Source organism: Populus alba, chromosome 19 (genome assembly GCF_005239225.2).
Source record: "Populus alba chromosome 19, ASM523922v2, whole genome shotgun sequence".
In the NCBI taxonomy this organism is placed as follows: Eukaryota; Viridiplantae; Streptophyta; class Magnoliopsida; order Malpighiales; family Salicaceae; genus Populus; species Populus alba.
The window spans coordinates 13,292,866-13,304,819 of NC_133302.1; the positions used below are offsets into that span (position 1 = coordinate 13,292,866).

At 31.7% G+C, this 11,954-nt stretch overlaps 1 protein-coding gene across 2 annotated transcripts; it reads left to right on the plus strand.

Moving 5' to 3' along the window:
* The first annotated feature begins 369 nt into the window (after window positions 1-369).
* On the plus strand, window positions 370-2,183 carry LOC118038716 (transcription factor MYB53). 2 transcript variants are annotated; one of them, XM_035045126.2, is made up of 4 exons: window positions 370-479; window positions 642-909; window positions 1,060-1,785; window positions 1,949-2,183. In XM_035045126.2, the coding sequence occupies exons 2-4, from the start codon at window positions 644-646 to the stop codon at window positions 1,977-1,979; spliced, it is 1,023 nt and encodes a 340-aa protein (XP_034901017.1). In that variant the 5' UTR covers window positions 370-479; window positions 642-643; the 3' UTR covers window positions 1,980-2,183. The 2 variants fall into 2 exon arrangements, with proteins under 2 accessions (XP_034901017.1, XP_034901019.1); XM_035045128.2 differs by having other exon boundaries at window positions 430-513.
* Window positions 2,184-11,954: the final 9,771 nt, after the last annotated feature.

Here is an 11,954-nt window from a genome sequence, read left to right on the forward strand (position 1 = left end):
CAAAACCTTGAGGAAAGCAAGCACGCAAGCAAGCCTCCGTATTTATTTTAGCATCTTCAGCAAAATACCCCTAAAAAAGCTATGCATTTAATATAGTTTTCATAAAATATATGTGAATATTGCTATTACTGTAAATTACCTGTAGCGGGAGCAGCTGATTTTTACAAGCAAACGACAAAAGAAAGAAAGAACATGGAAAAGAAAATAATATAAATTATTCCTCAAAGTCACATGCAAGGCATACTGGACTTTTCCTTTATATGCATATGAACAAAAACGCGATCGCCTCCATAAATTAATTTGTGAAGGTAAGGGACGCAAGTGGAATTTCCAGTTATTATAAAGGCATGCATGTCTATGTAACCCTAAGCTGGTCTGTTTCCAGACGTGATCCACACTCTATATATATAGAGGGCATTCTCTCTATTTTTTTCCAGCAATATTTCATAAACGTATAGCCTCTCCCCACCTGCAGCTAGGTTTGCCTCGCTTCACTTTCTTCTTTGCTTCCATGTACGTACATCTTTAATCAATGAAATGCATTACGAATATTCAAGAAAACAAACACTCGAACTGCTTAAAACAACTTTTCAGCAAGCTAATCAATGTGGTTTCTTTTCTTTTCTCTTATTTTATTTCAGGAATGATGGCGGAATCACCATTACAGGATGAAAGTGCCCTAAAGAAAGGGCCTTGGACGCCAGAAGAAGATCAGAAGCTCATTGATTACATTCAGAAACATGGCCACGGGAGCTGGAGAGCGCTTCCAATGCTTGCTGGGTTGAACAGGTGTGGAAAGAGCTGTAGGCTAAGGTGGACTAATTATCTGAGGCCTGATATCAAAAGAGGAAATTTTTCCGAGGAGGAACAGCAAATTATCATAGACTTCCATCAAGTCCTTGGAAATAAGTAAATTCTTCTTGCTCCGTTCTGTTTACGTTATGTCTTAAATACACTAGCTATAATAATACTATCTTTCCAAGCAAACACTGTTTTCCCTTCATTAATGCAACCTGGACCACGTCGAACCTCAAAGCTTGACATGTACTGTGTTTGCAGGTGGTCAGCAATAGCACAGCATCTTCCAGGGAGAACCGACAACGAAATCAAGAACTTCTGGAATACTCATCTAAAGAAAAAGCTTCTCCAAATGGGGATTGATCCTGTCACCCACAGGCCAAGAACTGACCTTAACATAATTACAAACCTACCACAGTTGCTTGCTGCTGCTGCAAATTTCAGCAATCTGATGAATATTCCCTGGGATAACGCAATCAAAGCACAGGTAGATGCCACCAAACTCCAGTTGCTGCATAACATACTGCAAGTCCTAGGCAACAGTCCACCTCCAAACATGGAAGCGCTTAGTAACCTCTTTGCATCTCGGGACCATCAGCTATATGAATACCTCAGAATGAACTCTCAGTTAGAGGGACTCCTAAAATGCGGCGAGGATGGTCTTTCTTCGCAAGGTGTCAACGCTCAGGCTCAGTCCAACTATCCAAATATCGATGCTCCTCAGCAACCATTCAGTGATCACTATCCAATAAAGGATTCAAAACCACGTAGCCACAATAGCGACCAGTTAGTCTCTTCATACGGTTTTCCAACTTCAAACACACTGCCCCAGTTGGTTTCAGCCTCACCTGAATGTTCATCAGCAAACACAATCAACCCAAATGATATTATTTCTAACCCTTCTAATGCCACTTCAACCACATTTGAAGCGTGGAGGAATCTTATGGATGATGGGGCAAATGACAATTATTGGATAGATATAATTGAGTAAGTAAACATCCTTTTCACAATTAATTAATAACTTAAGTGGTATATATATATATATATAATATACGTTCTTAGTTAAAATCTTGAACTTAATTGCTGGTGTCAATGTTGTGGTTTTAAGGTCTCAGTTTTTATTGATTCATGAGTGCAATCTTTTTTGCAGCCAAGCATCTTCGCAGCCATGGCCAAACTAAAAAGAAAAGGCTCGGAGGAATTAAGAAGACGTATTTGACTGTAAAATATGAGTTTCTTCCACTGTAGATTCCCACAACTCGTCAACAGATACACATACATATGTTACCAATGTACGAAGAAAGAATACCCCGACAGAAGGGATCATTGTATACTCTTTTTTTTTTTTTTTTTCCTTGCATAATATTGGTCATACTATTTTGGATTTCAATATTGTATCTTATTGAGTTGTTATCAACTTATGGATTCGTGATCTTGAAAAGAAATATTGTATGTCTTGTTGCTCATATTTCGTCTGCACTTGATCAACAGCAGCACCGATCATAATGTTTCATGATAACAATTATAGGTTAAACCTTAGGCTCTTAATTTTCCATAAGAGTTGATGATGGAGAGTGAGGGATCCAAGGATTTCAAAGGGTGGATGGATATAAAATGAATTAGTTGTAGAGAGGGTGGAACACGAAATTGATGGTTGCAGGAGACCCACTACACTTCTGCCATGAGGAGGCTTGACCTTTGATAAGGTGGAAACCCATGTCAACGACCTATACGTGGGCGGACGCAAAGGCAAGGACATAACGCCTAGACCCTTATCTACTTTGTTTTACGTTGATTCTCTCTCTGATTCAGACTTTGCAAAACTAAACCAAAAAAGTTATCTTAAAGAGTCCATTTGTTAAGCAACTAATGTGGAGTTAACTAGTGATATATATATTTGCCTTTTGATAAGAAGTCAAGACAATTTGTTGCTAATTAGGTAAGATCATTTACTTTTGATCGAAGCTATTGATGCAAGATTATAGAAATTCAACTTGCGAACCTAACAGTCTCCTTCCTATTAGTTTCTAGAAGAACTAGCTAGCTAGGGTGCATGGAACGGGAATGGAGGGCTGCTGTTTCCCGTTGAAAGTCTTTCCACGTATATGTAAGCTAAGAAAAATTCCAAATTGAATTGTACAAACATATATATATAATATATATACACAAGGATAAAAGTGAAACTTGGCTAAAATGCAGCTTGTTCATGCTAGCTAGATAACATTATCCGACAAGAGAGTATACTTGATCATATGATAAATTCTTGGTAGGTGCTTTTTTGACCTTTAATGAACAACTAACCTACCAACCATGCCAAATTTAAGCTCATATTCCAACCTAAATAGATACGTACTTCTGTATGATAAAAGGAGAGGATACTTTTTATTTTATTTTATCATTGTTTCATAACATCACGATATCAAAATATTAGATATATATATTTTGGTAAAGACCAAACGGACCCTGAATCCATATATGTACATCATTCTAGCTGTCGAACGTACGTAATTGGCACATATCATTAACATCATAATATATATGAAAAGATGATTTACTGCGCCCAGCGATGGAAAACTAAATCCACAAGTTGAAATATTGAGTTAAAACAGACAAATGCGTGTGTGTGTGTGTGTATTCTTTGACTTTGGGGGCGTTTAGAGTGATGGAGGCTCGTGCAAGTTACAGTACTGCCGGGTATCATGATTAAAAAAAATAAATTAATCACGAGTTAAAAACTTCTATAATTAGTCGAATTAATATGATAAAACAATCAATATATATAATTCCAATTCGTAATTACCATTAGAATCAGTGAAGAAAGTAATTCCGCCAATAATCACTTGTAGAATTCCCAACATAAATAAATCGTCGCTGATTGCAACAGAATTACATCAACTGATGGTTAATTTTTTATATTATTACCGACAAAACTTTTCTTCATAATGCTTACTTAGCAAAATATTACACTACCGATTTTAAAGTTTTATTGATGAAAATTTCAGTTGATATTTACATTCGCGATTCATCGATAAGCATTTTATTAATAAAATCATAAATAGAAATAATCTGTTATTTTTATTGGTAATTTTTGATTTATTAGTAATAAATTTACTAATAAATTTACAGACGAATAAAGCGAGTAAAATTTTTTCTTAACCTGTATCATTCTGTTGGTATTTCTCTCGAGATGTTTACCATATAACTGATGGAATATTATATGCAATTCTGTCAGTGTTTTTAATTTTTTGTCGGTAAATATAACAAATCACCGATGAAATATTATTTATAATTTTATTTGAAAGCTCACAGTAGCAGTGATATTTGTAGTGATTTTTTTTTCAACTCTCTAAAATATAATGATGAAAGTGTTCTGTTAGTAACCCTGCCAATAATAATTTAAAATATATTTTTTAAAAATATATTGAACAGATATAGAAAAATAATTAAAATCAAATATATAAAATTAAATTAAAATAATATAAAAATTTAATATTTATTACAAATTTAAACATTTTTACGTTCAAATACAATAAATTTAAAACAGAGACGACATTGGAGGAGAAGGAATAAATCTAAAACACTGGTAATGCTGGAGGAGGAAAAGGAAGCTAATAGTCACCAGGACCATTGGGCCAATAAGAAGGAGCACATGGATCACCCATGTGTGATCTCATCTCCATCACCACTCGTTGGAGTTGTTTATAATCTATAGTGAGTTGTTCATATTTTTCATAGAGATTAGTTGTTCGATTCTATGCTTGTTGGTTTAACATCGGCTTAAACTCGGGAGTTTAAATGCTTGGAATCAATTGCGAGTATCTAATAGTCAAAACACGAATGACCATCTACAAGTTCTCGGCTATAGTGTTAGAGAGTCCATATACTTGGTTTCTATCGGTTCCACTGGACGATCCTACCTCTAAATATGGCGTAACAAAGCTTTTCAAGTAAAAACCCTCTATTATTATAAAAAGAGATGATTAATTTACTCTTTAACACTTTCAAAATTCCTTACTTTGAGTATCTTGTGGGTACCACAACTTAGCACTTCACTAAAATAATGAGTGTAGTTAAAAGATTGAACAAACCATAAAACCTAGCAAATTATCACCGGGAAAAAGAATGAGATGGAAATGAATAATATTGAAGAAGGTGGTCACAAAAGGAAAAAGAAAGATTATCAAAGCACTTATGATTTTCAAAAATCTAGTCCTACTATACGAAGTTAGGTTGTCAATTCCGTTTCGATAGGTGTTCCGTTTTTTCAATTGGAATGGAATGTTTCAGTTTCGTATTACGAACACTAACTTTACCTCACTTTTTCTTGAAAACCAATCCAATAACCAAACTAGCCCACCAAATAATCAAAATAATAATCACCTATGAAGTTTTTTTTTTTTTAAAATCAAAGAACAATTTTCAACTATTATCAATATTACTAAGTGAAATGTACTGAAGATTGTTGAGTATTGGTCAAGTTACCCCTACTCCATTGACTCCATTGAGCCATCATTCCTAAAATGATACAAACCAAATAAAACTTATGAATACAATGCTTATATTGTTGGACATAAAATTAATGAATATGTAGCCTTTAAGAGAAAATCCTTCAACTTATTAAGGAAGGATAAATCACCTACAACTAAGCCTAAAAGCCTAAAATATTAGCGTAAACCAACTTTCAAATCATGCCTCTAGAAATGAAGTAAATAATATTGAAGAAATGAAAAAAGGCAGGATAGTCATGAAGGTAACATTAAAAGCTATATAGAACAATGATGCAAGCAGGAAACTCAAGGCTTGAAGCTTGTTCAGCCCGTGGGCTTTGGCCTGTCGTTAATTAAATTCAGATCTTTCTTTCCAAAAGTAAACCCAAGAAAGAAAGAAAACGGACGAATTCCCACCTTCTCAAGTTCATTGCAAATCTTTAAAAAAGAATAAAATAAAAGAACTCCCAAGTCCTCACCTTTTATGTGTTCATTTGTGAGCATGATGAAGCAAGTGGATATTTCCAAACCTCCTCAAGAATCTCCTCAACGCAGTTTTTGTAACGATGATATGCTAAATGTTCATATTCAGTAGTCACCGTGATGTTTATTATAGCCTATAGTGGAATTATATTTTGTTTCTTTTTCCACGACCATAGTTATTTCATGTTCAATTCTCTCCATTCCATATTACTCTAGGATGAGATAATTGCTTAGAAATTACTCCCAAGTTGCTTGCCGGTATCTTACCTCTGCAATCCTTTAACATGTTTGCAGAAAGTTGATTTCTTTTTTCTTTGTGTAGCTATATTGCTTCGATGTTTTTTCTGTATGTTGAATGAATTGAATTTGATTCAATTCTTAGAGCTTCTAGTAGTGAATACTTCACCTCTCTTCCCCTTCAGCCATTCATGTTATTATTCAAGCTTTCTGTTGTTGAAATCCTAAGCGTTCTCATGTTAAAGTTTTCTCAAATCTGATTATTAATATATCTCCCTCACCTCATCCATACATGGACATATCAGCCCCTTGTTGGTATTTCAGATTCTTAGGCCTAAATAAGTTCCTACCTATGTGATCTTTTGTGCAGGCCACCAATGGATTGTGGATGGCAGGATTTCCCTAGATAAACCTCTTGATTCTGTTATTTTATCGCACCTGAAGCAGCTCTCTGAAACGAACAAGCTCAAGAAGATGGATTTGCATGTAAGATTCTTGCAGATGTGCTGTAGTTTTCTTTGATTATTTTACTGGTTCCATTGGAAAAATTAAGGAATATATGAACTAGTTTGATTGTTGAATGATCTGATAGTGTTAGCTCTAAAAGAACAGGGCCGATATAACTCTTAATTCAGCTATTTGCATGACAACTGCTTTATCTGGTGGTCCCTCTTTGCTCGTCATCATGTCCATAAATTATTTATCAGATTCTTAATAAGATTCTTTGCTTTTCGATATTCTTTGCTTGTTTATATGATGACTACATAAGATTCTTAATGTTAAAAGTGCTTTCGTAAGTTTTTTGCTTCTTTTAATAACATGATGTGGGCATTTTATAAGCTGCCTTCATAGGAAAATACCAAAAGCATGGCTTGTATAAGCCTGTTCAGATGAATTCAGTGCTTCGTCCTGTTCTAAAGAATGGAATTTCACCTCAGAAGAGGAGGTTTCTTCTCTCTCATCTTGGTCGGATGATCCAGAAGAAAGTCCAAGCACTACTGGCTCTACCTTTATTACCAGAGATGTTCTTGCATCAGAATCCATGGCACAGGTTTCAGCTTAGCTACTAGCAGCAACATTGCTGCTTTTGTACAAGAGGGAGATTTTTCTCCACTGAATTGGGTGGTTGCTTAGATCAGTAAGCACTAAAAACACAGAATTTGTGTAAGATGTTGAGTATATACTCTTTTGAAAAAGCAGAGAATATATCTTTTATTCCTTCTTCTTTAACAGATGCATAAAATGTTTTGTCGTATTGTTAGTGGTAAATAAAATCTGACTCCAAGCATTGCTTTCACTTGTTCTATCAGCCACCACTCATATCACTGAATCTTTAAACAAATAAGTTACACAAGGTTCCCTTGTACTTCCATGTCCTCCGACTTACTTGAAGGAAATTCTTACCAGAGAGGGGAAGAGAGTAGCGCGGGCGACTACAAAAAGTATAGTTTTTAACCCGGACTGGTTCAAGGTCTGAATTTCAGGTTTTAACTTAGTCACCAAGTTATCCGGGCTCTCTTTAAATGGATCTAGAAAATCTGATTCACGTTGAGATAAACTATTTTAATATTTTAACATTGTGCCTTTTTGCAAATATATTTTTTTTGAAATTAAAAAAAAAAACTATAAAGTTATTATCCTTATGCCACAATAAAATAACTAAATTGCTATTTAAAACAAAAAAAATTATATATTAAACTTGCTTAGAAAGGATATTTTATATTAAAATTTTTTAAGCAAGATAAAATAATTGAATTACTCTTGCAATAAAAAAAAATCTTAACTTTATATCGAAGGATTTTTTTGTATTTTTATTATGTTTTTTTTTTAATTCCAAGTTTAGCAAGGAGATATTTTATAATTTAATAAATGTAAATATTATTAAAAAAAAAATGGATAAGGCACAAGGACGACCCTTGTTCCTTTTAGTCCATGTGTGTGGCATCATATAGTAACCAAACACTACTATCCACGACAACATTTGAATCATTTTGGTAACCACTCCATGATGCAATAGTGTGTTTGGCATTGGTGGCTTTATTTTTTATTTTTTTTATATTCTTTTCTCTATCCTTGATTTTCACACTTTACCCTTTAAAGTTTTAAAACAACTCTTTATTTTTAATTTTTTTTATTGTAGACTTGATCTCTATTTTTATTATTATTTGTTTATATAAAATAATTTATAAAATTAATTATTTTTTCAATTTTATCCTCCTGATTTTTTTTGCGATTTCTTCCTTAATTTGTTTTCCTATCAAATTTGATCTTTATTTTTTTATTGTTATTTTTTTTTACTTTGCAAAAATTTTTATATTTTATTTTTTAATATTAAATTGGTTAGCAATTGAGCTTTTTGAATTAGCCTAGGTTTAAGATTTCATAAGTTGTGAATTTAGAGATTAACTCTCTATAAAAAATAAAAAAAAAAAAAATTTTTTCTTTAAGATTTCAATTTTTCTTTGTTTCCTTTCTTTGAAAATTTTTTAGAAAGAAAATCGTTGATCAAATTGTTTTCGAAGTTTAAAAAATCTACATGTAATCATATTGGATATTAAAGCTAGTCTACAAATTATTCAAAATGGCATCTACTTTCTCTTTGAGTACCAATTTGTTTCTCTATCTCTCTAAATATTGTAATGTTTTTTTTTTTTAAAAAAATTATTATTTGTAGTTTGACGTTGTTAATTTTGTTCTAATTTTCCTGTAAAGTTGGTATCTTGATGTGTTTTTTTTCTTAATTCCATTTTAATTGAACTCTTTATCCATTTTAAATTAATTATGATTTCTTGATTTTATTAAGGGCTTCAAGAATTTTTTTTGTTTAAACGGTGGGTCTTTTAGCTTTTAAGACCCTGGTTAAACGTGGTTTCCTGTCTTAATGAATTAGGAATTAAGAGAACATGAGAAGTTTCTTGATCTTGATAGTTTTTTTTTTTTTTTTTTTTTTTTTTCCAGTAAGCTCATGTTTCAATTTGCAGTGCAAATGCAATAATATTGCCATGTAATTTTCTTTCTATGCAACTGAAGATATTTTTTATTTGTCTATTTTATGCCTTTAAAGTTTTTATTGCATTCAAGGGGTTAAAATTGTTTTAGCCTTCTTGCAACTATCAACTAATTTGTGATTGCTGGAAATATATAACATGATATTATCGATATATATTTAAATAACTAATCTTTTGGTTAAATTTGGGTAAGAAGACAATTTGATATAAAAGAAATCAATTATTTTTAAAACTATGGGTCTCATCAACGATAATAGTGTTAGTGAATATACCATAAAATTAATTGGCTGATTATACATAATAATAATTTTATTTATGTAAAACATATTTATTATTAATAAAAACTTTCTTTATTTTTAATATTTGATTAATGAATCTAATGTTTGATTAATAAAACTAGAGTAAAGCTAAAGTTTGTGGAATAAAAATATTTTTCATTGAAAATTATAAAGTTATTATAATTATTAGATTCTTATTTTATCAAAGCATTGTTTCTAAATATTTATGATTAATGTTCTATTAAAACTGAACATTAATTAGAATTGTTGTGACTGATGAATATCATGTTTCTTCTTTTATGAAAGGAAGCAACTATCTCATAAACTTAGGAATGAGAGTTGCTTACAACTAATATGTAAGTGTTTGTCAGATAACATGTACACTAAACTGATCTGCAAGAGAATTTCATTTGGAGAGATCACTTATATTTATGGAAAGGCTCCCATGATAGTTATGTAAGTGATTTTTAGACTTGAGATCGCTAAGTTATCTTATATAGAGAGAGTGTTATTCTTTAATTCTGACCACACGTTGTCCTAATCAAAGGTAACAAATGGGTAGATATTAGGTATAATATAAACTATATGAAGGTATTTGAGTAATTAAAAATGGATTCATCACCATAAGTCAATTATGAAAAATACTTCATTTGTTTTCAAATAGTATTGATTGTGAAATTCTTGACCAATGTGGAAGCTAAATTAGAAAAGAGGGTGTGCTCATTGAGCTTTATCCCCATCAAAGTTTTGAGAGTATACCTTATTAAGATGATATAGTTTTATCATCTAGATTGTTGGCTTCTTTCCTTTCAATATTAGCTTCTTTTCCACCTAAAACTAGATTGGATTTTGTTCTTTCCTTCTCTCTCATTTTAGTACCTTATTTCTTTAGCTCCCCTTTTAATCATTTATATGATTTTTTTTTTATCAATTCTTTAGTCCGATAGACATTTTTTCTTTACAAGCTTACTATGAAAAACCTTGATGAGATTTTGCTTTGTAAACACAATATTTGTTGTTGCCTTTTTTCATGAAATATGTCAGATCCCAAATTAATGACTGCATTTTTAGATTTTAACCTAATCAAGTTGACACTTTCAAATGAATGAATATGGAGCTATAAACCTTAAAATTGAGTAAGGTTGAGTCCAAATGAAAGGTGAATACCCCCTCTACCAAGGTTAGGTGGTCTTCAACGACAATGACATCAGTGTTGCTATGAGAAAGCTTTAAAAACGGTTAACTCAGTCATCAATGATTATGATACTCATTTCATAAAACCACTAATCATTTTCATGTATTCACACTTCAAGCCTTATCAGTTGAACTTTATCAAAGGTTAGCCCTGTTTCTCTCAAAATCAAAAGAGCATAAACAAGCTCCTTGGTCTTTAAGTTTGAAAAATCACTAAAATCTCAAGAAACCACCATTGAAAAACCAACATAGGTATAGAGGTCATAACTGTGAAATGTTCTCCAAAATCCTCTTATTTTGATCAAAGGGCTAAGATTTGATCAATATGTTTAAACCCATAAAAAAATCATAGAAAAACCCTGTAAACACCTTTAGAAAAATCAGAGCAAAAGAGCAAAAGAGGTGAGGAAAAGATTGATAAAGAAACTATAAAGTGTGAAGGTTTAGAGGCTTAACACAAGGATTTCCTTAACTTTGAGAGAAAGTAACAAACTTGAAAAAGAAGGAACTGAAGGGCATCAATCATTATTTGAGCTTGAACGATATAAAACGTTCATCTATCCTTGTAAAATGATGTCCATGAGGCACATTTATAGCATGTTCTTTCATGTTTTATAGTGTTTTTGAACATTTGTTGCATTATATTGCTTTTAGCTTTAATTTTGATTAAAGCACATAATAATTTTTTTCTTTTTTTAATCTTGTTTGGAGTTTTCTATTATTGTTGCTGGATATTTAGAATATACTTGAATGTTTAGAATAAATGAAACATAGTGATTTGGAAATCTAGCACTAGGGTTATTGTTGTTTTTCTAGTTTGTTAGTGTGTGTTCTTGGTTCCTCCTAGGCATGGTTTTGGTTCCGAATGTTTAAAGAGTCAATTTTGAATCAAAATTTGATGTTTTTAGAGTCTGTTTTATGTTGGTAGTCTTAAAATTTTTAGAGGTTTTATGATTTTGATGTTTTGATATTATATGTTAAATTGTTTTATTAAAATATGTTTGGTTTTAGTAGTGTAACTTGTTTGAATGAACAAAGCATGTTTTAGAAGTAAAAAAATGCAAGTTTTGGAGGCTTGACAATGTGCTGGGTTTCTGAGCTATTTCTAGGTTGTTGGGCAGTGTTCTTCCTATTTTTGGAAAGAATATTGTCTTAACTCCATGATTTGGATCAATTTTTATCCCATTCTTTGCACAAAAATCCTTTGAATGACTTTATTAGTAAATAATCTAAGGTTTATTTGCATCAATAACATGGTTTTAGTAGGTTTTAATCATTGGGTTTTGGTTTTGAACTGATACTCATTTTGACAAAACTCATGTTAAATGTTCTTTGTTTTTCTGGGTTTTAATTTGTTTTCATAAAAAGTTTTTGATTTTTTTTAAGTTTGATTTTTTTTATATTCTAATTTAGGTTTTGGTTTGTTTCTCGGATAAAATAAGTGGAATTTGGTTTAGTTTATGGTCGAA

Excerpts from the sequence above, each read along its gene's own strand:
- LOC118038716 (XM_035045126.2), top strand. The coding sequence starts at position 644 with ATGATGGCGGAATCACCATTACAGGATGAAAGTGCCCTAAAGAAAGGG. Across the intron at positions 910-1,059 it reads CATCAAGTCCTTGGAAATAA|GTGGTCAGCAATAGCACAGC; the intron begins GTAAATTCTTCT and ends CTGTGTTTGCAG. Across the intron at positions 1,786-1,948 it reads TATTGGATAGATATAATTGA|CCAAGCATCTTCGCAGCCAT; the intron begins GTAAGTAAACAT and ends TCTTTTTTGCAG.